Here is a 25,933-nt window from a genome sequence, read left to right as displayed (position 1 = left end):
ATGGTTGGGTGTTGCATTTTTGCATGCAATATTTTTTGAAAATATTAAAAACTACTAGAAATGAATGTAATAAAAGTTGCTAGATTGAGATGCAACTTTGCATATAACAAAGTGCTGCAGAAAGAAACAAAGAAGTTGATGATGTTGTTGCTAAGCGAAATGCTGTTTTAGATGAAACTGCCCAAGAAATCTTGTGAATTCATACTGAATCCGTTCCATCACCATTATCTCACCTGATTTCTGATTCAATTTAATGTTGTTTATTTATTTATTTTTCCAATGTAACACATTCTCAAGAAGATATTTTATGGTAGAAAAATAAAGTAAAAATTTATTTGGTTTTCAAGAATACCAAAATTTTCGAGAAGATTATCCGCCCTAGTTTCAACAATAGGTTTCAACAAATACTTCTACTGGAATGACATGACCACGCGGTCAGACATTAGTCGGGCAGACTCGGTCATGGGGACATAGACGGTCTTGGGGTGAATGCGGGTATGGGGAAACCGTGGGGTGAGCTTCGTTTACTTCTTCTTCTGCTTCGTCATGTCTGCAAAGATGGGTCGTCCACGTTCGGTCGGGGGTGAGCTGCGGCAGCTTTGACATTTCTAGAGCCAGTTTCTCGGGTGCATTTCATCGCAACATCACATAGATAGGGTAATGAGGGGGAAATAGGGGGAAAAACCAGATGTGGCGCCAACGGAATGCGTTGTTGAGGTCGCACGCAGAGTTGTCGCAAGCCGAACATGGCCTGATTTGATGCTAGGTTCGTGGTTTTTACACAAGTGCCGTGTTGGATTCGGGTGAGTGGACTGATGTTGGGGTTTCGGGGTTTTCTCCTCCGGACTAGACATTTTGCTGCATTATGGTGGTCGCGGAGCTCGGAAGAACATAATGTTTGATGAGAGGTGGAGCCCGTCACGAGAGGTTTGAGAACCATCGCAGTGCATCTAAAGCCTTTACCCGTTTACACCGTTGGGGTTGCGGAATTTTTGGGTATTGTGGGATCGTGGTCGGCTTGGCGTTTCGAAAATGGTGGGAGGGCGATATTGGGTGACGTTGTTTTGGTGCATCCTGTTCTTCTGCTCGCTTCTGGCGATGGTTATGTTCCGGCAGGCCAGTGCGGATGTCCCTGCTTGGCCAGCCGAAAACCTGGGACTTCTACCCCCGCTTGCAGACTCCCACAAGTGAGCTCTCTGCCCACTTTTATCGACTACCTAGGCTTCTTTTGTGTCGTCGTAGTTAGTTTCGTGTGTTAGAATTTGCGCATTGTGGTCTCCTCTCCTTATTTTTGTAAATCTCCTCTGCTCCTACCCGCTTTTCTGGAGGTTGAAATGGCGTTTTTTAGGAAGAATATTTTATGTGTCGTTCTTGTCAAAAAGGAAATAAAGAAAGGAATAAAACAGAATTATGAGTCTTTACACTCAGGGGATTATTGTGGTGTTAAGAAAATTGACTTTTGTGTTTAGATTTTGGGGAATTTATGAAGTTCTTTCCGAAATTTAAACCATTGTGTAGATAGGAGATTATCACAGTACGCCAGTTTAAACTGTCTGAAGTACTGTTGAATCAGATAATCGACCCTCAATTTCTCAGCAGGCTTCAAAATGAAAAAATTACTAATTTTTCGGTGTCCGCATGATTAAATGGGAAATGATACATGTTTCCTGAGCTATTTCATTCTTACAAAAGCTTTTTTTTTTTTTTTTTTGTTTTTTTTTTTTTTCCTCCTTCGAGCTCAGCTTGTAGAGGTCACTGGAGCACGTGTTTAGTGCACATTGGTTTTTATAGTGGAATGCCTTATTTTTTGATGTGACGTGCATCGAACACCTCATGTTGTGGTCTGATCGTTAGATCCCTCTTGCTGTTGATGTTTGTGGGCTTAGTGTACCATTCTGTTTGCATCAGTCTCTTTTAACCCCTGAAGTTGCCGAGGGCCTTCTTGGTTCCTTGGAAAACCTCAAATATTCTTGGCTTGTCAAAGAATCATTTTTATAGACAGTTTTTCTTTAGTCAGAACATAACTTCTTTAAGCGTAGAACGTTTGTTCCGAATTAGAGATTTCAATTGCTGATTGTGAAAGACTTAAGAGACTGGGTTCATGAGCTTTTTCTCGGGTAATCTCAAATGGATCCCTTGGAATCTTGGGCGTTTGTTACACTCGATTCCTGCTTGCTTACATATGTTTTAAATGTGTTATTTAATTTCCAACTTTGTTACTGAGTCAGTGGGCAAGAGCCGATTATGGTGGTGTCGCTTGGTGGAGTCCTCCACGCAGTGAACCCTGCAACAAGGAAGACTCTCTGGTCATTTGCATCAGGATCAGAAATGTCTACCACATCCATGGCTGGAAGAGAAAAGGAAACCAGGGAAATCAACTCCAGTCTGGAAGATGGACTTGATGTAGAAACTGAGGATTGGTCTATTTTTACTGGACCAGATGGAAAACTATATGTCCAGGATGAAAATGGAATTTCGGTGAGTTTTGGACTGTTCCTATGTTCCTATGTTCTACTCACTGGATGCACACACACACACCTCCCCGCCCTTTTCAAATATTATACTTTTCTTTAAAATGTTCTCTTTGAAGAGAGGTTCGGTCCAGAATCGTTGACGATATTCTGAGCTGACAAAGTTTTCAGCTATATTGTACAAAGAACTGCAGGAAATTATGTGCATAAGGTCCTGATGGTTGAAACTACAAAGAATTGACCATAAGTGCACGCAGAGAATCGTTGCTCTGAGGGTCGTAGTATTGAAGTGAATTTAACTTGCTGTGCTTTTATTTAGAGCTGTATGTCTTAGAAATGTTTTTTGGTTATTGCAGCCTATGCAAATCAATATAAAGGATCTGGTAGCCAGCTCACCTCATCACACGGATGATGGAGCAGTGGTTTTAAGTTCAGTAACGAACACCGCATTTCTTCTCAATAAGGACACGGGGGCTCTCATACGCCAATTTGATAATTCCGGAAAAGTGTTGGAGAAAGCCGCCTCTTTTGCGAATGGGCAAGCTAAGGCTGAAGATGCAGAGCTTTTATTGCAGCAGAATTCTTTCACTGATTCTGAGAAGAAGGTCAACACCATGCTTTGTCTTAGGACCGATTATTCAGTGACTGTGCAGGAACTCGCAACGGGCAAAATCCGCTGGAATGTCTCGTTGGGCGAGGTTAAGACCCTATCCCTTGTTCAGGCTTCGGGGCAGTCATCCATGCTGAGGCATGTTGATGCCAACGAAAATAGTAACTTTGTCAAGCCGGTTCTCGGTGCTTCCGTGGCGTCTTCAAGGCCATCGTATCAAGTGGCTCCAATTGCCATCTTTTCTTCTTCAGGTGAACTCTCTTATTGGACGTTTCTTAGTTTATGCAATACACGGGTGGTTTATATCTTTGCAAACCTCAGCATGCCTTTATTGCAGGGATCAATTCGTCTTCGTTTTTGTCACAGGTGAATACATAGGAGATCTGCTGCCCGCAACTGCTGCTTTGGACAGGAAATCCAATTCTCCAGGAAAGATTTCTATTGTTCATAGGATGCAGCCGATTTCCAATGTTGCAGATAATAAACAGCTTCTACCAGTACTTGCAAAAGTTGGACATGGCCTGTATCCGAATGGAGGGTATCCAGGACAGAAGACTTTTGATGGTGTGCCAAGTTTGGACAATAGATCTGTCCACCACGGCAGTGTTACTACCAGAGCAGGACGTGATATTGCCTGGGCTTTAGGGAGCGTTGGGGGCATCTTGCTGGTAGTGACCGGATGTTTGTCTTCTCTTTGGTACGTGTACAACCAATCTTTATTTGGGAGAAGAGAGGAAATGGTGAAATCAAAGAAAACAGGGGCCAACAAGAATCGCCGAAAAGGTAGAAAAGGGGGTCCTTCGGCTTCGTACAAAGGGCCATCCGAGGATGATGGGAACAACGAAGTTATTCAATCAAACCAAAGGCCGGTTATTGAGACTACTGCTGAAGGAACTACCCGGAAAGTCTTTATTAAAAACAGCGCTTGTGGAGATGGCACACAAGTTGGACGGTTGTTTGTAACAAAGGTTGTTATTGGAGCTGGAAGCAACGGCACGAGTGTTTTTGAGGGGTACCTCGAAGGTCGTCATGTGGCCGTGAAAAGGCTTCTAGCTCATCATTATGACAAAGCTGTGAAAGAGATAAAATTTCTCATTACCAGTGATGAACACCCAAATGTGGTGAGGTACTTTGCAATGGAAGAAACCATGGATTTTGTGTATGTAGCTTTGGAAAGGTGCGCTTTGAGCCTGCATGACCTTATTGTGTCTGGAAGTGACAACAATTCTCCAAAAGCTGGTTGCAAAGATGACGATTCTCACGACGTGAAGCATTTGAAGCTGCCCAACGGAAAGGATTTAAAATTGTGGGATGATAATGGGCGCTGCTCACCTCAACTCTTGCAGCTGATGAGGTAACAAAAGTAGTATTTGGTCTTTCCAGCATCATGAATATAATCTATGAGTCCTTTTTGTTTTCGTGAGATTTAACTTTGGTGAGAGACAGGCACTCTGTAGAAGGGGTTTTTGTTCAGGAGGTCTTTGCTGTTTAGTGAATACTTTGTGAACAATTTCAGCAAGTCACATCGCTAATAAGTTGTTGGAACAGGGACATAGTTGCAGGTTTGTCACACCTGCATGCTGTGGGAATCGTCCATCGGGATCTGAAGCCCCACAACGTGCTCGTGAGTAATGGGCGTATTTTGCAAGCCAAGCTAGCTGACATGGGCCTGAGCAAACATCTTGCTAATGATGTCTCGTCCTATCAAGATACGGGTTTGTTTCTGAACTTATCCTGGGCAAATTTCTTTCAATGTCCTTCTTTTCCACATGTGGATGTTGACATTACCACTACCTAGAACTACATTTGTTCACGAGTCAATTGGGAAACGTCCGTGACATTCTGCTTAAAATTAGTTACCTGCAATGATTAGCACATTTCTCTCTTAGATATTGTTGCTATTAACTGCTCTGTAAATCTGTTGCTTAACAAATGCTCTGCGGTCACCTACCGAGCCCTTATGTCTCTTCATGAGTCCCTGACTCCATAATTTCGTGGCCATAGTTAAATATGAGCATGCCGTTTGATTCTGATCGGTGACAAGGATGTTTCTGTTCCTTCATGTAGCCGCAGCTGTGTATGCTGCTTTTTAACGCAACATTGAAACCTGTGCAGGTAAAGGTGGCTCAGGTAGTAGAGGTTGGCAAGCCCCAGAGCAGCTCAAAGAAGGTCGTCAAACTCGGGCAGTGGATGTATTCAGCCTCGGGTGTGTTTTCTTCTTTTGTATCACCGGAGGCCAACATCCTTACGGGGAGCATTTTCTCCGAGATGCCAATATTGCGAATGATACTCCAGATTTTTTTTACATTGAGGACATGCCAGAGGCTTATCACTTGATCAAGTCACTGCTTTCTCATGACCCTTCCAAAAGGTACTTTTTTGAGCTGCTACGCCTTCTCGCTTACTTTCCACATGGACGTGATTCGATGTGTTACGTTTCATTTTTGGTTTTGAGAAAATTGAAAATGCCACGTGTGATGATTTCCCAGTCCCAGCGAAGCCTTCCATCATTCATCGCATATGAAGATTTGTGCGCCTCATTTGTTTATTTTATTTTATTTTATGTTATTTTTGGTTTTTTCTCACTTTGTTGCCTTGAATGGATTTAAGTCATGTCATGGTTTCGGACGTTTGCGTGATAACTATCATTAACTCAGAGCAATTGGCCAGGGCGTTTCTTTCCACTACTAAGAATCTCATTTGTGGTATGTAGGCCAGCTGCCAAGGATGTTCTGCTACATCCCTTCTTCTGGAATAGCGAACAACGCCTCTCTTTTCTGCTGAAAGCCAGTGACCGAGTGGAACATGAAGATCGAGCGCCAGACTCAGCTGTATTGCCTGCAGTAGAAGCTATTGGACCTGATGTATTTGGGTCGTCTTGGGAGACGAAGTTAGATTCAAAACTGTTGGACGATGGACGCCGTTATCGTAAGTACAACTTTAGCAGTGTCAGGGACCTACTCCGCATCATCCGTAACAAAAGCCATCACTTTCTGGAGCTTTCTCAAGATATGCAGGTTCGTGTTTAGTTTGCCATTCAGCACCGTAGTTCTTATTTGGAAAGTAGGGTGTAATCTTTGTTAGATTCATCTTAGTTTTATCTCATTTAGGGGGACATTGTTTCACTTCCTTATCACAACCAAAGTTTAGTATGCTTGGAAGCAAGTGATCTAGTTTTACGGGGCTGTTTCAAGAATGCAAGTGGCTTGAATCAGGTTCAGTCATTGCTTACGTTGTTGATTTGGTTCTAATTAATTAGGTTTTGTGGACTCGATGTAGCCCTGCACATCTTTTACATGGTGAATTCCAATCGAGTGTTTTATTTTGTTGTTAGCCATATGTTTGAGTTGTGACTCGCGATTGCAGGAATCACTAGGGCCTTTTCCAGATGGTTTTGAGATCTACTTTTCCACTAGGTTTCCTCGGCTGTTGATGGAGGTTTACACAGTGCTGCACGACCATTGCAAGGAAGAACCAACTTTCAAACGCTACTTCGAAGCTAGTGATGTAATATAAGACGCTATCATAGGAAAATACCTGTTTCATCTGTTGACGAATCCTGTTGTGCTACCTTTTGGCAGTCGTAAGGGTGCAGCAAAGGTGCGTATGGGATTGTTTCATCAAGATGTGGCTTCCTTGTTATGACGTTGCAGTGATGGTTGAGTAGTTACCCTGCTATGAGTGACTTCCAATCGCATCAATGTCAACTCTGAAATTACATGGGTTCTCAATTGGCTTGTCCACTCTGCTGTGTGGAACAGATTGGAGTTGATAAGCTAGCAGCAGTAGCTTTCATTCCTCGAGGAGTATCGGCATCTGGTATATCGCCCTTTTCACTTTGCAGGTAAGTTTGAACCTGGCCTATGACAATCGTTTGTGGTAGTGAATTTGGTCAGCCTCTTCTAGGAGAATCACTGTCTGGGTATGCAGTCACGCTCTTTCGTTAATAGACTTACTGGAAAATGTTCATGCAGAATGAGCAGTCGACACTGATCTGCCACCCGTGTGTGCAACATTGGTATATCATATTTCAAGTTCAAACAGTATGAATTGCTCTTCAAGTTTGCTAATTGCAATAGCATTCAATATTGTATCATATTGAGCTATTATTCGAATGGTGTGGGAAGCTCGTACCACTGCAATGGATGTGCAAATGATAGGGTTTGACTTGGAGACTTGCGTATTTAGACGCAGGTCCAAATGTCGTTACCAAAAGTAGACAGGTGCGAGCACTGTCATTACCGGTTACAGGACGAGATGATAAGACTCAAACGAAGAGTACGTGTGCATTTCTTTGAAACTTTGCGCATCTTCAGATTCTTGGTTCTTTCATGTGCACTATTGCGCAACTTAAGTAAATTATTTTGTTTATTCTAATCAAGAATTTCAAAAAATATAATAAAATTGTACGTTTCTTGCTACCATATTTAACACATCATTTTCGGGGGAAAAGTAGGGAAGGTTTTGAGAGACATGTGCCAGTACGTGAACATTGTTAACATGTGTAATATGGTGTTGCGTGAGGTTCAAACAACATTCAACAGTGGAGTGTGCCGTACTTTGTCTCTACATGTTTCTGATTTGGTTTTGAAGCTTGTATTGGTTATAACCATGAGAAATCAAATCAATTTATGCCCTTTGAAATGACACAGTCTGAACCCATGTCAAAGGCTGTGTGTGGCTGTTATTACAGGTCCTCATGCTGTGTAAAGCCCTTAGGATGTCTACTGTTGTTCTCTACACTAAAAGCTAAAAAGTTATTATTGTTGGTTATTATGGATCTCAAGGGTAAGTGTAAAATTCTAGCACAAACAATGGGAATGACCTGTAAATATACACAAAAGTTGGAAGGTTCCAAGAGAAGAAATTCAAACAATGGTGATATGAAATGTTTGTTCATACATTGGAGTTTTGATGAACAAGTTCATTATTGATTTGACAGGCAGTCATGTAAAAGTTTATGAAGATCGCTAAAAGTGAAACCTTTCTTCCCAAGAACTACGTTTTGTAATAAACTTTATGTGTGTATAAATGTATAAATATATATATATATATATATATATATATATATGTATATACGTCATAAATAAAACAGAGAAATTTTTAAAATGGATATTTCTGAGAAAAATAATAAGCAAAAACAAAATTTTAAAATAGCAATACAATGATGTGATGTAAACTGCTAAACAATAATTTACAAAGCCTTCCAAAATTGATGATTTGGTATATAACCTCTTGCTATTTTGTTACTTATGTTTTTTGTTTTTTTAAAATAAATAACTATTTGTAATTACTTTTTATTATTATTTGTAAACTAAATTATTACTCAGATAGAAACATTTTTATCTTAATAAGATTGCTTATTTAGGTGGATACAAGAACTTCAAATTTTTAGTAGGATAAATTAGACTAACTTTGAAGAGATTTAATGGTTTAAAGTAAGTAAAAAGAATCCATTAAAAAATTATACGCTGTTACAATATATACATGTATTACATTACATATTAATATATACTTTTAATGCAAATATTTATTTATTTTAAAATTAAATAAATTTAAATGTTTTCTTTAGAAATAAAAGATTGTTGGTAAAATTCATGCATATTTGATACTATAAAATCATGAGTTAAAACCGTATATTTACATGTATATAATTAATCTTTCATCTACTTCCATTATATATATATATATATATATATATATATATATATATGTTATAAAATTAAAAAATGAATATTCTTAGTTCTAAGTATATATATATATATATTATTTTTATTTTTATTTTTATGATGATTATTTCCTATATTTATCTTGACAATATAGTTTTGGATGACTTAATTTTATGTATACTATATAATTTATTTTTGTACATATTTGGAAATATTCACAATCATCTCTATTTTATTTTTAAAAAAATGTACATTTAAAGTATACAATTTAAGTCCTTTCTATGTACAATATTAGAAGAACAAATTTCTTAACTTTATTTTGAAGCTTAACAAGTTGTTAAATTAGCAAAAACAAACCTATTGATTATACATGCAAATACATTTTATATTTATTTATTTACTTACAATTTTGCATAAAAAAACTAATTCTGAAAATGTATTTGATGCTCAATAATAAATCATAATATAGAATTTTTATGTCAACATTTTATAGTTTATCAAATGAGAATTTCAAAATTGTATAAATTTAGCTTCAGATTAATGAATATTTCCCATAAAAATATCCGCCTATAGTATTTAATTATTTTAGTAAATAAAAATAGCAAACTCAATACAATAATTTAAAATCCAACAATTGTTTTCTATATATATATATATATATATATACATATAATATGTTTGAACTAGTTATTGGCTTCATATGTTAGTGGGACAAACTTCAAGCTCCTTTCTCTCTTTATATATATACACGCATATACTCTCTTTTGTAATTTAGAAGGACTAAATTGTGTATAAGAACCCATCAATTGGGATTCAAAATACCAACTTAAATAGTTCTATTCCAAGAGATTTTCGTGAGCACCAAAGGTTCGGCTCTCTTCACCTTTTTGCGAATCACATTTCGGCTGAAAATGTTCAAATGTTCAAATCCTGTATCTCTTTGGAACGGAAATAGGTGCCACTTCTTCAGTGAGTCCCCCTCCGAAAACACTCTAAACCCGTACACTTGCAGTTTGCCGAGGTAGACGACGATCGATGCAAGCTCCAAATTTGCAGTGATTTCAATCACCGCATTTTCTGCCCATTCCATGATATCCTCATACAATTGGGTCCATCGTATCAACCCTGTCTGTGCCTGGCATTCAGATCTTCGCTAAACCCTAAAACCCTAAAGCTCTGTGGGTTTTTGTGATGTGGCGATGACGCTGGAAGAATAAAGCTCGTCGTGAGGTTGTTGTTGTTGTTGCCCGGGGTGTAGCAAAGAGTTGCGCGATGTTGCACGAGCTGTTGCTGGCGCTGGTGGGATGTACCGGAGATGTTTTCATGGATGTTAAGGAGAAGACAGTTGCTCTTGGTCTTTGCACGCCGAAAGTGAAGCGGTCCGGCAGCGGTGAGAATGGTGGAGAGAAGGAGTCGGATGCCTCGGAGACCATTGCCGATGAGTGCACGTTCCGCGTCGCTTCTGACATTAGCTTCCTCAAGGATTCGGAGAAGTAAGAATGGGGTCCTTTAGTAATTCTGGGTGATCAATCTTTGAAGTGCATTCGTTTTTTGCAATGTTAGAGAATTGATGGGTGTTGCTGGCATGATGATACTGTAGCTTTCTCTGATGTTGGAAGTGTGCGTTTTAAGACGATCTGAGATGAAGAAGTGAACTCATTGCTTGAATATTCAAATTATGGGATTTCCTGGACTTCATTGGGAATTGCTGCTGAATCTTCCATGTGATAGCTTTACTAAAGCTTATGTTACATGCGCTCAGACCTTCTCTGCGTTTCTATCTCCACGTAGGGTTTGTAATGTATTGTAACAAACAAGCTTTGTGGACGAAGCAGGCAAGTATTGGATCAACTTCTTCACCTGGGTTTTTACTACAAGGAGCTAGACAATTTCTGTGGGAAATGCCGGAACCTAAGTTGGATAAATCTGAAGCAGCAACCAGGCTTGCCACTTGTGCAACAAAGCGTGTATTGTAGAGCTCTTGCAAATGGTATTGCGGAAGTGCTGGCTGTTTACAGATCCGCTGTTCTTCAAGTAGAGCAAACTCTTATGGCTGATCCAGTGCCGGTGCTTGCTGCTGTCACGCAAGGCCTTCATCAGGTTTGTAATATGGCTGTCTTTAACGGCGCAGTGCACTACTGAAGTGAACCATAACCATTACTCGGGTTTGTTGAACATTTCGAGCATTGATCTAGTCAATCAATTTCTCAGTTCATTTACTATTTAAACATAGTTATGGACCAGGGTATGCTTTTGTAACAATCTCTACGAATTATGTGGCAGTTCGAAGTGCTGCTAGCACCATTGTACGCACTTATTCGTGAGGTGGAGCGGGAGCAGCTACGGGGAGGGCGGCTGCTGAATCTGCTACATGCTAAATGTCATTGTGGTATTCCGGAGCTGCAAGCTTGCATGCAACGGTCTGTATACTTTGCGCGTTACAGCGTCTTGCAGAATTTACAGTCTCCCGTATGCTTGATTGAAGCAGTGTTCAGGGCGTTATGGTACAACCTACCGTCGGTAGATTCAATATTAAAGTCTGCTGTTCTAGCTTGCTGATCAATAGTTTCTCGATACCTTATATTCAAGTAGCTTTGGGTGGCTGAATGAACTGTAGGCTTCTGTGGCATGGACATCAAGTGATGTATCGACAGCTATCAACGTGGATGGTTTATGGTTTACTTCAAGATCAACATCAGGAGTTCTTCGTGAGAAGGTTTGTGTTTGTGTTCAATCTGACTTTATCTCAGGGTCACAGTGGGCGTGCGTGTGGTATTTTGTTTATCACATCTGTTCAATACATGATGGACCATGATTCACCTCCCAATCTTATATTCTAGGATACTTCACTTGTTAGTTGTTTTCTAATCAGCAAGTCTGCTCTCTCGCACACTCGTGTGGTTGAGAGCTGAGACAAGGATTGTTTTGACAAAGAATGTGCTCTGCGCAGACAGCAACCTGCAGAAGGCTTGGTTGATGCAGACCAAGCAATAGAGGAAGCTCGCTTGGCAGATTGGCACTCCGGCTTTTGTGTAAACCTGGTCTGGATCTTTCTCTTTTCAGTAATGTCAAATTTTGTATGTTGTCCTTCGGTATCGTGAAACTTGTATTCAGTCTGAGGTATTTGTATGATTATCTCACCTTTTAGATCTTATTGTCAATTTTTTCTAGAAGCTTAGATGGAGCGAGCTTTATAATCTGGTGCCATGTCATATGGAAAATTCTCTCGAAATGCATTATGTCTGATTCAGTGATCTCTTTGCCTTGTTACAAGTATATTTTGGAGTCACATTTTCTTTATAAATCTTCATTGGCGTGTAGTTGCTGTCCTCTGCTGACATCTTTGGTGAATTTGTTGCAGGAGATGTTACCGGAGTACATCTCTCTGCAGGTGGCTGAGTCTATCCTCTTTGTCGGTAAAGCTCTACGTGTTTTACGGAATCCGAGTTTGACGTTTAAGAGTCAGGTTTCAGGATCTCAGCGAGGTTCCTCAAAAGGTTTCAATCGAGCAGATGATTCTACTGCAAAATATTCTGTGCCTCCGATTGGTGGTTATCAAGGCCCTGAACTTCTGCCTCCTGCGGAAGCTGATAGTATTGCTTCTATGCTACGAGATCTTAAGGTTACACCTTCATACGACATGTTTTCACGTCTTAACTGCTCTTCAAGTATTTGTGCATCTATTTCCAGTCATGTTTTAGGGGCTGGTTGATTGGCTGTCGTTTTTGGTACAGAAAGCCCCAGACTTTCATAAACTCACATTCGAGCGAGCAGTTGATTCTATTCGGTCTGTAGCAGCAATTCATCTATGGAAGGTAAATACAGTCTTGATGGCTGTTTCTGATGGCATGTATAAACTGGAAGGGTAGAATGTTTTTTGACTATTGAAAAGAGAGGTTGATGTCAATGAGTTTTCACTGTGTACTCAATGGGTTATTCGGACGAGGAGAAGACTTTGTATCAACTTTATACAACATATACCATAAAGTGAGACGGAGAAAATAGAACACCCACAGTAGTGCTATGACAGTTTCATGTTGGTACACAACATTTGCTGATAATGATTTTTATTTGTATAATGACAGTTCTATTCATACGTATTCTTAGAATGTGTTTTGATCTGGTTGTTTGCTAGTAAGATCTTGTGATATTCTGTATCTTGCAGTTGGTGGTGGTTCATGCAGACCTCATTGGGCACCTGAAGGCCCTGAAGGATTACTTCCTTTTGGCTAAAGGTGACTTCTTTCAGGCAAGTTTTAAATACATCCTCAATAGCTGGGTTTGTGAAGTGTGTAATGTGGGTTCGTTGTTCTCTGGCGTTCCTTTTCTTTCTACCATTTTCTGGCATTCTTTAGACTTATCATTCCCTCATATCTCAGTCTGTCCATTGTTATGGTATGAGTGTCACCCCTTAACACTTAAACTTAGTCAGGGTTTCGAGATCTTGCATTGTCCTGGTTGTTATTGTAATGCATTTTGCACATGTTAAATTTACTTACATCGGCTGTTGTTATATGCTGTAGTGTTTCTTGGAAGAAAGCCGCAGTATAATGCGCAGTCCACCACGGCTATCTACTGCCGAGGCAGACTTGAAAGTTCCTTTTCAACAGGTGATTGACCTTGTCGATCTTTTGCAGCAATTACTGCTTCTGATTGCTTTCTCTTGCCATCCTGTTGGCTTCTTAAGTTATTAGGCATAAGGAGTACAGTATTGTAGCTGAGGACCATGGACGGAAAAAATAGAATGTTGCATAGATCTTCTCATCAGGGATAAAGTTTGTGGGACTATCAAATATTCTCTTAACTTTGGAAGCTTGATCACAGCTATGTGTATTTAGTACATTGATACTGACGACTACTTTTCCGGCTCAAATAGGCAGCATTAAAAACTATTGGAGATGATGATAAGTATTTCAACCGAGTCTCTTTGAGGTACAAAATCTTCTACTGCGACTTCAAAAACCTATTTCATAAAGATGAAGAATAAGTAGATTGTCATGATCTGTTGTTTTTGTTGCTGTTGTTTAGGATGCCAAATCCTGCTTCAGGGAGTAGCGACTCAGATGCAAAACGAACGAGACCTGTTACAGACGGTCCAGGATTTGGAGAGAGCGTGCCCTACGATGGCTGGGATGGTTTAGCCCTTGAGTACAGCATTAACTGGCCTCTCCAACTGCTCTTCACCAAAGACGTACTATCAAAGTGGGTTCATGAAACTCACTATCAGTCTTCTTTTTTGTTTGTTCTTAAGCTCAAATGTGTCCTTAGATCTCGGGCACTTCCTTTTAATCTTTTTTAAATTGTGCGTATGTTTCTTTTCAAGCCCAACTTGCCCCTAATTTTAGGGCCTGTTTCTTGGAGAAGTTTTTGTTTGTGAGTGTCGGCAGTTATATTTGATTCCATCCAAGTTAGTGTAAATTATTGATGACCAAGCAAGTGAAATTGGAAGTTGAACAACTTCTTTCACCATGGGCAGCGTGGAGGTGTCGGATTAGATCCATGACATTCACAAGGACTAAATGAGAGCCTTTGTTTACAATTTATTTTAGTTTTTGTATAGCTATTTGATTTATAGTGATTAAGCCAACTATTTGTAGGTACACCAAAGTCTTTCAGTACTTGCTGAGGCTGAAGAGAATACAATTGGAATTGGAGAAATCATGGGCCCAGGCTATGCAGCAGGACCGCGATGACACTGCTAATAAGCGCAGGGATAGCCGTCAGCAACGCATGCCTATGTGGCGTGTCCGGCAACACATGACCTATCTAATCACCAATCTTCAATTTTATATTCAGGTACCATTTTCCCATCTCATAACTTTGGCTCTGCCATCTTAACTTGTTGGGAGACCTAGATCATCACTCTTCGATATATTTGTAATTGCAGAGAGCAGGACGAGATTATTTGACTCCATGTTTTGTACTGTACAAGGTAGTATACCATGTTAAGTTGCGCTGATTAGTTGACAATGCATTGTCTTTTTGATAGGTTGATGTTATTGAATCACAATGGAATCTTCTACAAGAACGGGTTGAAGCATCCAAGGACTTCACTGAGCTTGCTCGGTTCCACCAAGAGTACGTAGCTTGAGCAAGCCCAATGCATTATTTATGGCGTACTTTCAAATTTAAGGGCAATCAATAAATCATACCTCAACTGATTCACTACAAATACATGCTTTCTTCTGGTTGTGATCACAGGGTAAAAGATGTTTTCTCTATCTCGATTTACCAAGGGATAATGATGCACTAATGGGAACTGATTTCTATTTGCAGGTACCTGGCAGCTCTCATATCTCAATCATTTTTGGACATAGGGTCTGTTTCCCGTATTCTGGACAGCATAATAAATTTGTGCCTCGAACTCTGTCATGTGATTGAGCAGGAAGATGAAACACCTAACTTTGCTGAGCTGGAACGAATTACTGAGGTTCGACTTATGAAAGACTACTTTTACTGAATTTTAGTGGTTGCTGTGAGAGGTGTTTACGGTGATTTTAAAAATAGAAATCTGCAGATGTTTGGTTACAACAACCTCATACTTGCAATGCTATGAAGAGGTTTCACAATGCATAATGAGAGTTGAAAACACCTTCTTGTAGATCCTGAAACCTCAGGTTAGACGGTGGTTTACGAAACCTAGTGGCGATTAATACCATTTTGTCAACTTGAGTTTGCTTTCTCTCAGATGAAAATAGCTATGACGTGGGTCATGCATAATCTATTTTGGCCATACTCATCATGTGTGTGTTACATGCACCTGCAGGAGTTCAATAAAAAGTCAAATTCACTGTACACCATACTGAGAAGTACTAAATTGGCTGGAAGCCAACGTGCGCCCTTCCTGCGTCAATTTCTTCTACGCTTGAATTATAACTCTTTTTTCGAGGTAATTGGATGCTTTGATGAAACTACTTCATTTTGTAAAGATGTGCTGACTGAAGGTATTTGAAAGAGATGTTCCATGCTCTGAGAATCTGATAGCAGCGTCTTAATTTTTACTCCTATTTTCTTGCAGGTCACTGCGAGAGGGGCTTTAAATATGGGTCGACCTCGAGGCGGCGCATTTACCCACTAATTGCATTTCATATTTATCTAGATCTTAAGCTATAATTTGTCTACAAGTATAGCACGCTGCACAGGATTTCTAATAGATCAAAGCTCACTTGCACACAGATGTTTTACGGTAAATGCACTTGTACATGCCTCCTGTATATTGACAATCAGATTAAGGGTGATAGTTTCAGTGAATTATATCTTGAAACTTGTATCATGCAAGTAATAGAAGGTTAATCATCTGGATACGATGTCCTTGGACACGCAATTCTTGTGCAAACATTGATTGTAAACCGTCCAAGACACAATCATTACTTGCTGAATTCTCACATGAATGAACTAAATTTTTATTTACTAGTTCGTTAGATTACTTTGCCTGGAGAAAGATCATGTTCTAGGTTGCTTGTATGAACTGTTAATTCATTTTCCAGAGAAGGCCAAGAATGCGTAAAGACTATTGCCACTTTTAGAAATATGAGTTAATTATGTTCAACCGTGCTCTTTCATCCTTTGAAAAGTATATTCTGAAACAATTTTGCGTGCAAGTTGCGTAGGGGTTTTTATATCAAAAACTGCTTTAAGTTCATGAGCATAGACGCTACTATTGCTAGACACGAAACCGTCAGAAACCAATGGAAAGACAACCTCTCCTCCATTCACATCAACCACCTCCATACTGAATTTTGACTCATTCAGGACAAAGCACATGCACACCAGATCCTTGACACAAGTTCACATTGTCTGGCAGAGAAACACCCAGACCTCAATGTCTGACTGTAGTAACCTATCCATCCTGGTTTGTCCAAATTAAAATAAGAAAAGCATCCAGCTGAATGTGACGACTATAAAAAGTATGATTACACCACTAAATGAAAACATCATTTACATATCCGATATAGTACATGGAGGATATTCACAGTGCAACTGTTAATACACTGTAGAGCAGGTTATGCACTATGCATTACACTTCATAGATCTGCATTCCCATTAATCTAATAAAAATGCTTTCACAGGGATGCACAACCTAATTTTTAATGAAATGTTCGTTTGCAGTAATCTAAGCAGCGAACGATTTTCCACAGCCGCAGGTAGAAGAGGCGTTTGGATTGCTGAAAGAGAAGCCTCCTCCGATCAGAGCATCGCTGTAGTCCAACTGCATCCCAAACAAGAACAATAGACTTTTGGGGTCGCACACTGCCAAGTTCAGCAAGATGTCAGAACAATACTCTCACAGATATGATTTTAGAAATAAATGATAGTTCTCTTAACCATAAATAGAAAAGAAATTGGAACATAATACTTTTGATGTGCTTAAGAAAGCTTCACATCTCTGTTCACGAAGCGAATGTAGTTCAAATCAATACTTTCAGAAGAAAACTCAGGAGCGTTAGGAGTAACTGAGACTAGATGCAAAAAGAGACGCCCAGTCCGTTGAGAGTTTTGAACCCACCCATTTTAAAACCATCGTAGTCGATGATCGAATCATCAGGTCTAAGGTTGGAGGACTCTTCAAAATCCATCACATATGACATGCCGGAACAACCGCCCTGCCGAACTCCAACACGCAGACATAATTCCTTGTCCTGACTGGCCTTTAATTTCATCAAGTGACTCAGTGCTTTCTCTGTGAGCATGATGGCAGGAGCTGCACTAGACGGTGATGCAGTTGCTGCCAAACCATGCAAAAGTGAGGGAATGACACTTTAATATGCACTTCGAAGCACAAATTTAAGTTAAAAAAAAATTGTGCGGCTGCCGAACAATTAAAATGACCAGAGAAAGTACGTGGACAGAATAAAGATTCGCAGCACAAGCAAAGATTCATGAATTCCAGTCACAATGTCGTAAATTACGTATCCAGAAAACCTCATCTGCAAAACGCTAGAATTAAAACTAGCACACAACCCTAACTTATCGTCATCTCAAGTCTGTATTCTCCCAGGTTCTATCAACACTGAAAAAAACCGGCGATGACCAAGGATCACACTGAATAGCACCCCCGTCATTTACCAATACGTATGAATTTATTCACTCACTTTCTTGACCAAAAAGATCAAACACAAAACCGTATCAGTTACAGGACTGCAGGATATTAATCTCAAAATATGGTGCTTGCATGCATATTTCTGGCACATATGACAGTTTTTGTATGCAAGAAAATGCTTTTGAGTAACTCACGTCTCCGCACAAACTCCTTACGATGTTGTAGGTCTACAACCCAAATGGTCCTTACCCTTCTTCTGTAGTTTCCTGAACTAATCGTCACCTGAAATAAAACTGGGTATTGAGCCCCTACAACGTCTTTGAATCACTGCGAGATCATACTTCGCAGACCACTGAACCCATACAAGCGGAACCCGTATCCTCACAAGACTAACACAATGTAAAATCTGCAGGAAACTAACCAGAATCTGAAGCCCGCACAACTATCGCGTTACTTCTCCCCTTGTGAGAGATCCTCATAGCCGCTGGTAACGAGGAGACAGAGCTCACCCCACTTGAGGCAACCCTTAACGGCACCACCCTGACTGTGGTATGCGAAACCCACGTGGTCGCCATCGTTTGCGCGATAGCTGCCATCCTCTCCAACTCGACCACAAAACTCACAACCCACAACCTTCAGACTTCAATTGGTTGTTCCCACTTAAATTTCCCCTTCCGGCCTCCGCAACAATAAGCTCGACCTTCCGGCCTCCGCAACAATAAGCTCGAGTATGCGCAATTGGTAGGGTTGTGCAGGCGGGGATAGATGATGAAGAGAACTGAATTGCGTTGGAAGTGCGGAGAGTAGAGCAGCACAAGCTAGCACACGAGTGCATGCGAACCCACGCGCTGCTTGTACTCCATCTCCCGACGTAGACCAATCGCGGCTTCAGACCAAGTTGCCTCCCTCCTCAGGTACCGTGTCTCACTCAATTTCCTGGTTACTTTTCGACTTCATGATAAGAGGGGAGTATTGACATGGCACGCCCTTTCTAAAATATCCTCGTCACCTTTCGAGTTTGCGTCCAAACCGATGTTTGTCCTCCGCAATTTCCATGAGTGGAGGTCAGTAAACCAATGCCAGTAGAGCTTTCTGGAACTACTCCATAGTAGTGGTCCCACTCTTCTTCCAGGTGCAACGCCTTCACCTTGGCAGAAAAAACTTCACCTCTTAGCGTAGGGTCCCGAGTATTGGGGATTAGGGCTTCCAAGTTCAACGTCCTTTAGTCGCAGAATGGACCACCACAGTTAGGGTTTATTGCTTAGAGAAACACCTTCGGAAGTTACAGTAACGGTTTTTCAAATAGAACAATTTCATCATTTAACTCCGAATAAAACAGAGGCTAAGGCCCTTGTTTGACCCTTAACTCCGTTACGAACATTCAGAGTGATTTGTGAACGTTCTTCCACCTTTCTTTCCTTTCCTAAGTAATGAAGTAGAAAGTAAGCACTACAGCTCACATATGAACCCCACAAGACCATAAATCTCAACAGCTTGAATTAAATATGGTTTTGGGATACGTTTCTAAGTTGAATAAGGATAAATAAAGATGCTAAGGGTTAATGAACTGTTGAGGCAATACCATCATAACAACGACAACAAAGAGGAGAGCCCCTAACCACGTCACAAATGACAAGCCAAGGCTTACGCAATTCCTATTCTTGCAAATTTCTCCTGGAAGTGAAAAGAAAGAAAAAGGAGTGATTTGGAACAAAAATAACAAACAAGGCACCAAATTGCATCAGACCAGCTGGTGTTGAGCTTTTATGTACATGACTGATAGACTTTATCTGTAGGTTTCTCCTGCTTACTTATGGTCCATTACAAGATTATGAGACCTGTAACGCGTCAAGGTGCTTTAAGGTTGTCAAAACAAATGGTTCCTATGTTCCTTAAATACCAAAGACCTACGCATCCATTGTATAGTCCCAAGAGCAGCTTAAATTAAAGTTTCTCAGCAGGTACAGAGGACTGCAAGGTCACGTAAGACTTGATAAATCTGCAAAACAAAGGCTTTACGAATCAGTTCTGTACATTGATGGAATACAACATGATATCGCCAGTGTGTTGATCAGTAATAGATATCACATAGACTAAACCAGGAACAAGAGAAAATGCAGAAAGAAATAAGATACTGGAAATGTAGGGTGTGAAAGCTCCTTGGAGTCCGTCTCAATTTGAAGAGATCATAGAAACTCGCTAATAGAACGAGTTTCTATGAACCTCAATTTGGAGAAAACCATAGGATCAAAAGAATACTTCTCCTAGCCAAAGATAAGGATCCAAAACACTTCAAAGAACTAGGGATAAAGCTGGTCACAACTCTGGATTTTCTCAGGCATTCATCATCCACCCTTGATAGCCCCTACGAAGATATAGATCAGCTTACACCACCTCAGAATGGCTGCTTCAGCTCTCAATGATTATCGGGACTTTCACGTAGCTCGTTCCAGTGAGTGCCAAAGTCCGTGGTTGAGAACGGGCGGAAACTGCAAGCTGTTGTTCAAAGGGGAGCGCTTAACTACGATCTAGAAAGTCATGCTAGTTTCAGTCGTGCAACTCTGAGTGCCAACCAACTGAGAACATAATTAACTTAAATCTCTTACTGCACGAGCTAATACAGATTCAACCATAGAATAATATTCCCATTCATCGAAGGCTAAATCTTCTAAAGTCGTTGCTTCATGAGCTTCCGCCTGCAAAACAGAAGTTGTGTACAAGAGGCGATTAAAGACTGTGTTGAAAATCGAATCAGTTCCTACATGATAAAACAAAATAAGACAATAAAATTAAAAAAAAATATATAGATTATATGAATGGATGCCAGTTTGCATGATAAGTAACTATTTGCAAAGAATCATGTAGATAATGGGAAGGACCACAAACCTCGTCAAAGGTTAATAACACCAGGTTGTCAATACTAGGTGGCCGTGTTTGATCCCATCTGATAAACCCAACAATACATTTCAGATATTACATCAATCAGCTGAAGGATCAGAAATAGCAAAGCACCAAGAGAACATAAAGTTTTGTGAGTAATCAGCAAAATCATATTATTACGACGAGAGGTTTACGAGGAACTTCGATATTCCTATCTTTATCTGCTTGATTGTGCTATCTTAAACAAATCCATACTAAGCGCACTAAAATGTAAAGAGATTCAGAATGTGGAACAAAAACAATCTCTTAAAATACGGAACCAGCCAACAACAACAACGCTTAAGAATATGATATATGACCACCATTCAACACTTACTCATGAGCAAGGTTCCCTTACCTGGTAAGAGTAAGGTTGTTTATAGAGCGCCACATGCCTCTACCCACATTGGTAGAATCTTGATCTCTAGCACTACGGCCCCGCCAAAGTTCTCGAACTACATATGCGACTTCCTCTTTATCCACCTACATGACACAAGCATTATTGCCACAGCATTAAAAGGCACTGCCAAAAGCTGGTCAATCAACCTGAGGCATTTAACACTCAAGGAAGGATATATTGTCCGACGAAATACCTCAACGGCATCGGCAGAGCCAAATTGAAGCTCTTCCCGCTCAATCAGCCGCTGGTGAAGTAATCCATAGTGCTCCACATCCAGGTTTACGACAGGCTCAGTCTGTACAGGCATGCCTGCAAGTTGAGTGACCACATATGTAGCCATTATTTGACCGAATATTGCTGGGATGGTACCCATTACTGGGATGATGCGCACCCTGAACCCCGGAACAACCTGTACCAAGTGAACGTTCGCACAGTTCATCGCCTCAGTTCAAAAATGCAAAAAGGAACAGATATCACTCTGAAGAAAGAGTAGGTCCATATGTGGCCAAGGCAAGCTCGCCACTTGCAAAAGACAATTTGCAAAAGCCCAAACCCTGATAGCGCTATTACAGGTATTCAATCAGCAAAATACTCTAAATCCGAGTATCGGCGTCTTCTGCAGAATGAAAAGGCACCGTGAAGGTGTAATTTTCTCATCTAATCTAGTTCACGGTTTCAAGTTGCAGAGGTAGAACCTGATAATCCTCAGGCCGAGCGTCGTCTTCGTTAGGACTCTTGAAAGGTAGCAACTTCATTTTGGGTTTCTCCAAAGAGAAAACAACTGGAATTCCTCCATGAATGTCATGCTCTCTTCTTAAGCGATGTCTTACCTGCCACATTCAACGTCGTTTTCAGTATTCTTACAATCCTAGCTCTTTTAAAGAGCACAACCAGCACTGGCTTCCAGATCACTTGCTCTGATTTGCACGGCCTTTGAAAAGAAACTTACGGATCGAGATAGAGGATCATTTGACGACTCCTTTAAGTCTGCAATGCGAATACGAGTAGGATCCAAACGAGCGCCAGCTCCTGTTGCTGACAAAACTTTCAGACCCTTCTTCACACAAGCTGCCAAAAGGGCGACCTATACACATAAACAAAGACAGCTTTCCGTAAAGAAGCTACCGAGCTACACATCCTGACAGCAATCGAGATACTGAGATCACAATAAATTAGTTTGAATGCTAGCAACCAAATAATATCAGAAAGCTACCATCTTCTCGAACTACGAAGTGGAGATCATGAAATCTACATGTTTTAAGACCACTTGTGAAGCCTAGGGTGAATATAATAGATCACAAGCTGCTGGAAAGGGGAACATATCATTCAGTTAAAACAAGGAATTAAAGAGACCCGCTAACTACTCTGACTGTTGATGTAAGTTATGAACAAGGTTGTTTACTATCCCAGTATCCAGTGGTAAGTGTCACACACAAGTTTCTAGACATCAAACGCACCAACTTAATTGTTAACATACTTCCATTACAGAGGCAAGTGAGATGGGTGTGATAACCTTTGTGTCAATGTTGTCAATGCAATCAAGGACATAGTCAGGGGAGCCAGAAAGAAGCTCGTCTTGGGCGGAAGCGTCATACATTTGCACCCGTGCCTCAACTTGACACTCCGGAAAAATTCGTTGGAAGTGATTTTGCAAGCACACAGCTTTTGACATGCCAACATCTGCCCGCGTAGCGACCGCATGACGATTCAATGATGAGAGTGAGACCTGGAAACCAAGCTGGGTCAGTCAACTACGCAGATTCGTATGTAATGCAATTTTTTACATATAATATGCCAAATGAGCACACACAAAAGCATCGACATCTAGCAATAACAACCCAAGACTGGTAAGCCGGGGGTAGCATACATTCAAATCAAGGTAAGCAGCATCAATGCAGCGGCACAAGTTGAGTGCAATCCACTTAGAAGGACATCCGCCTCGTGAAACAGACCTGATCAAAATCAATCAATCGTAACTTGCCTACTCCAGAGCGTAGTAACATAGCGGCTGCATGACTGCCTACGCCACCAAGCCCCACCACTACTACGAAAGCACGGTGCACCTTCAATTGACCTGCATCCCCAAAAAACTGCACATTCCTGCAGCAGATAACCTAATTTGCATGATCATCGCAAAGAAACCGTGCAGAAGTAAGAAAGTTCGACTCTATAGGGGAGAACTATGAACCTTAGACTAAGACACCAAAATAAGAGCGTAAACCGAATGCCATGTTCTAGGTGCTACTGGATACAACGAGCGAGGAATGAAGTTTGCAAGTGCAGTGAGGCACCATGAAGTTCCGTTAATACCTGGTGAATTGCTCATTGACTATCTCATCACGCAAGAAATCTTCAACTGGAAGATTATTACTCAGTTTTGGCAATGACGACAGTGTATCGTAAGTAGTCTCTGCACAAGATACACGGTAAAGGTTTAGGGTTTAAGTAAACAATGGCTATCACGTTCCCTCACAACAACTGCTTGAAAACTATGATTCGTGTCAATCCAGATAACTTGCTGCTAAGCACCGATTCAAAGCCCAGGAATGCTCGACGGACATACCAATTACACCGTTCGCGTTTTTGCTGGTATCTACGAATGGCTCATACGTAGGATTCTTGACTAAAGACGGAATTGCCAATTGTCTCCTGCGATACAACACAGTCCATTAGCCACACATTCTGTACAAGACATCCCTTACAGTCATCTTCACGTACCAAAGCGACACTACAAGGCCAACGTAGGCGCCGGAGAAACAATTTTAACTCCATGACTTCTAAAGTTTTGGTGATGAGTGACTTGACACGGGCTGGAGCGAGGAGACCAATCGAGCGCGCTCACAAAATCTGTTACTGCTCTGGGAAACGAGAAAGCCGGTACACCTCGCAGGAGCAAATTCAGGCCATGGCGACGATCACATCAGGGATACATTTCCTAGGCGGTGATCACCTTGCCACCGATACATTACATGAGCAGGTTGCTAATCAGAAGGGCGGTACCTGTTGCTGGTCTTGGAAGTACGCCAAGAGATGAGGGCGAGAGTGAGAGCAGACCCTACCAATGCTCCCGCTCCCAGCACCAGCAATGAGGTAGTAGAAGAGGAAACCATTGTTTCGCTCGTCTTCCAGAGCCACTACAATGTTAGGATCTGTGGAGCCGCCGCAAGATTACAAAAAAGGCCATTACATGCCCCCCTGCCTCAAAGAACACGTCAACATGCGATGGTCGACTATCCCCGTTCACCTACACAAACATCGACCATCGTCACAAAAACCTCTTGCTTTGTTGTTTCTCAGGATGCTGCGTTTACCGCTGGGCTCTAGCACTTCGGACGAGCCCGACGAACCCGGCATAGGGGCCCTGTGATGACCACCGTACCCATGACCAAGAACCATCCCCCAGACCGCGTCTTCCGGTCCAGTACCTACAACCGTGTCACTAGACGCTAACATCATCATTCCTATTATGTCTTCAAGGCTAACATCATCATTCCTATTATGTCTTCAAGGCTAACATCATCATTCCTATTATGTCTTCAAGGCTAACATCATCATTCCTATTATGTCTTCAAGGCTAACGTCATCATTCCTATTATGTCTTCAAGGCTAACATCATCATTCCTATTATGTCTTCAAGGCTAACATCATCATTCCTATTATGTCTCCAAGGCTAACATCATCATTCCTATTATGTCTTCAAGGCTAACATCATCATTCCTATTATGTCTTCAAGGCTAACATCTTCACAACAATTATCAGACATCCAAGTTTCAATTTTAGCAATGAACATATCTCATTGACAACACATTCTGATATTATTGGTAAACCTAATTTCCTAACCCACAAGTTACTTCATTTTTTATCAATACCAATGGATGTTGCAATGGACATAGATATCACACACTAGTTGTATATAGATTGTATTTCAATCATAATTGACTTGACCAAATTGGGTAGACCAATTCAATCTTTTTTGAATAGTCAAATTCCATTTTCAAATTATTACTTTAGATCTTGAATTCTATTCTAAAAACTCAAAGGAGAATAATTATAATAATAATAATAAATAATACATTGTTATATTCCACTATCTTGTCTTTGAATGTATAAAAAAAGATTGGTTTATTGTTTGATTTGGTATAGTAGACTAGTCTTGAATGTATGTATTTTTAGTCACAACTAGACAACCTTGGATATATCAAGTTATAATTCTAAGATCCAAAATAATCTTTTCATCAAGTTACATCAATAATATTCAATCATAGCACATATATTTTATTAAATTAACTTTGGTTGTTAGTAAAGTTGCTCTTGCTTTGTATTTTGTGTTTTTTTTTTTTTTTTTTGCAACTTCTACTCTTATTCTAATTTCTTTACTTTATTTTTTTGTAATCTAATTTTTCTTAATCTTATTAAAAACTAATAATTTTAAACTTATCTTCTTTATTAGAAACCTTATGATTAAGCTACTTCCAATTACAAGAGACTTTTTTTTGAGTTTTTTCCTTTCAATGATTTGACATATGTAACTTCTTTACTTTATACTATGTTTATCTTTGATTTTGACTTTAATTTTTCATCTTTGAGTTAAGTGTATTATCAAACCTTTATTAAATACTTCAAAATCTTATTTATATCATCAAATTTAATTTTAATCTCTTTTTAGATTTTTATTTTTATTTTTATTTTTGTAATTATTAGTTGTCTACTTAGAACTTATTGCCAATCCAATTTTTATTTTTTATTTTTTTGTGCTAGCTAATTTTTGCTTAAATTTCTAAATTTAACACCAAAAATCATGTATTTTTTTATTTAGAAAAAAAT

The 25,933-nt window shown here is 40.1% G+C and overlaps 4 protein-coding genes across 8 annotated transcripts; 2 read left to right on the top strand and 2 right to left on the bottom strand.

Annotated features, from left to right (window-relative positions):
* The first annotated feature begins 558 nt into the window (after positions 1–558).
* On the top strand, positions 559–7,505 carry LOC112291236 (uncharacterized). The gene is made up of 10 exons (XM_024538381.2): positions 559–1,187; positions 2,229–2,478; positions 2,828–3,332; positions 3,448–4,435; positions 4,630–4,796; positions 5,197–5,452; positions 5,795–6,098; positions 6,448–6,681; positions 6,843–6,925; positions 7,056–7,505. Exons 1-8 carry the CDS (start codon positions 1,033–1,035, stop codon positions 6,595–6,597), a joined length of 2,775 nt encoding a protein of 924 aa, XP_024394149.1. The 5' UTR covers positions 559–1,032; the 3' UTR covers positions 6,598–6,681; positions 6,843–6,925; positions 7,056–7,505.
* Positions 7,506–9,696: 2,191 nt separating this feature from the next.
* Positions 9,697–16,171, top strand: LOC112291931 (gamma-tubulin complex component 4). 4 transcript variants are annotated; one of them, XM_024539947.3, is made up of 16 exons: positions 9,697–10,243; positions 10,586–10,850; positions 11,034–11,170; positions 11,368–11,466; positions 11,701–11,791; positions 12,112–12,372; positions 12,485–12,565; positions 12,916–12,999; positions 13,274–13,360; positions 13,627–13,682; positions 13,779–13,952; positions 14,348–14,546; positions 14,740–14,828; positions 15,027–15,180; positions 15,517–15,639; positions 15,769–16,171. In XM_024539947.3, the coding sequence occupies exons 1-16, from the start codon at positions 10,023–10,025 to the stop codon at positions 15,826–15,828; spliced, it is 2,181 nt and encodes a 726-aa protein (XP_024395715.1). In that variant the 5' UTR covers positions 9,697–10,022; the 3' UTR covers positions 15,829–16,171. The 4 variants fall into 4 exon arrangements, with proteins under 4 accessions (XP_024395715.1, XP_024395714.1, XP_073394818.1 ...); XM_024539946.3 differs by having other exon boundaries at positions 9,751–10,243; positions 12,452–12,565; XM_073538717.2 differs by lacking the exons at positions 15,517–15,639; positions 15,769–16,171 and having other exon boundaries at positions 9,751–10,243; positions 12,452–12,565; positions 14,952–15,059.
* Positions 16,172–16,663: 492 nt separating this feature from the next.
* Positions 16,664–18,611, bottom strand: LOC112291933 (uncharacterized). The gene is made up of 3 exons (XM_024539951.3): positions 18,212–18,611; positions 17,257–17,475; positions 16,664–17,000 (listed from the first exon to the last, which is right to left on the bottom strand). The coding sequence occupies exons 1-3, from the start codon at positions 18,384–18,386 to the stop codon at positions 16,864–16,866; spliced, it is 531 nt and encodes a 176-aa protein (XP_024395719.1). The 5' UTR covers positions 18,387–18,611; the 3' UTR covers positions 16,664–16,863.
* Positions 18,612–19,471: 860 nt separating this feature from the next.
* Positions 19,472–24,421, bottom strand: LOC112291932 (tRNA threonylcarbamoyladenosine dehydratase). Of its 2 annotated transcripts, XR_002972556.3 has the most exons (12): positions 24,110–24,421; positions 23,673–23,758; positions 23,420–23,519; positions 23,062–23,209; positions 22,623–22,835; positions 22,059–22,193; positions 21,805–21,939; positions 21,303–21,518; positions 21,068–21,192; positions 20,677–20,734; positions 20,185–20,486; positions 19,472–19,789 (listed from the first exon to the last, which is right to left on the bottom strand). XR_002972556.3 is itself a non-coding variant. In XM_024539949.3 (11 exons), exons 1-11 carry the CDS (start codon positions 24,217–24,219, stop codon positions 20,379–20,381), a joined length of 1,434 nt encoding a protein of 477 aa, XP_024395717.1. In that variant the 5' UTR covers positions 24,220–24,421; the 3' UTR covers positions 19,934–20,378. The 2 variants fall into 2 exon arrangements, 1 of the variants encoding a protein (XP_024395717.1); XM_024539949.3 differs by lacking the exon at positions 19,472–19,789 and having other exon boundaries at positions 19,934–20,486.
* Between the last annotated feature and the right edge of the window lie 1,512 nt (positions 24,422–25,933).

Source organism: Physcomitrium patens, chromosome 14 (genome assembly GCF_059467195.1).
Source record: "Physcomitrium patens ecotype Gransden chromosome 14, ASM5946719v1, whole genome shotgun sequence".
NCBI classification, from domain to species: domain Eukaryota; kingdom Viridiplantae; phylum Streptophyta; class Bryopsida; order Funariales; family Funariaceae; genus Physcomitrium; species Physcomitrium patens.
Note: the sequence above shows the minus strand (reverse complement) of the source record. Positions and strands in the feature narration are given on the sequence as shown.

Excerpts from the sequence above, each read along its gene's own strand:
- LOC112291931 (XM_024539946.3), top strand. The coding sequence starts at position 10,023 with ATGTTGCACGAGCTGTTGCTGGCGCTGGTGGGATGTACCGGAGATGTT. Across the intron at positions 12,373-12,451 it reads CTATGCTACGAGATCTTAAG|GGGCTGGTTGATTGGCTGTC; the intron begins GTTACACCTTCA and ends GTCATGTTTTAG. Across the intron at positions 13,000-13,273 it reads CTAAAGGTGACTTCTTTCAG|TGTTTCTTGGAAGAAAGCCG; the intron begins GCAAGTTTTAAA and ends TATATGCTGTAG.
- LOC112291933 (XM_024539951.3), bottom strand. The coding sequence starts at position 18,386 with ATGGCAGCTATCGCGCAAACGATGGCGACCACGTGGGTTTCGCATACC. Across the intron at positions 17,476-18,211 it reads TGTGCGGGCTTCAGATTCTG|CAACTGCATCACCGTCTAGT; the intron begins GTTAGTTTCCTG and ends ATGGTTTGGCAG. Across the intron at positions 17,001-17,256 it reads CTACGATGGTTTTAAAATGG|TGTGCGACCCCAAAAGTCTA; the intron begins GTGGGTTCAAAA and ends TGAACTTGGCAG.
- LOC112291932 (XM_024539949.3), bottom strand. The coding sequence starts at position 24,219 with ATGGTTTCCTCTTCTACTACCTCATTGCTGGTGCTGGGAGCGGGAGCA. Across the intron at positions 23,759-24,109 it reads ACTTCCAAGACCAGCAACAG|GAGACAATTGGCAATTCCGT; the intron begins GTACCGCCCTTC and ends GTTGTATCGCAG. Across the intron at positions 20,735-21,067 it reads AACAACCTTACTCTTACCAG|ATGGGATCAAACACGGCCAC; the intron begins GTAAGGGAACCT and ends TGGGTTTATCAG.
- LOC112291236 (XM_024538381.2), top strand. The coding sequence starts at position 1,033 with ATGGTGGGAGGGCGATATTGGGTGACGTTGTTTTGGTGCATCCTGTTC. Across the intron at positions 4,797-5,196 it reads CTCGTCCTATCAAGATACGG|GTAAAGGTGGCTCAGGTAGT; the intron begins GTTTGTTTCTGA and ends AAACCTGTGCAG. Across the intron at positions 6,099-6,447 it reads AGCTTTCTCAAGATATGCAG|GAATCACTAGGGCCTTTTCC; the intron begins GTTCGTGTTTAG and ends TCGCGATTGCAG.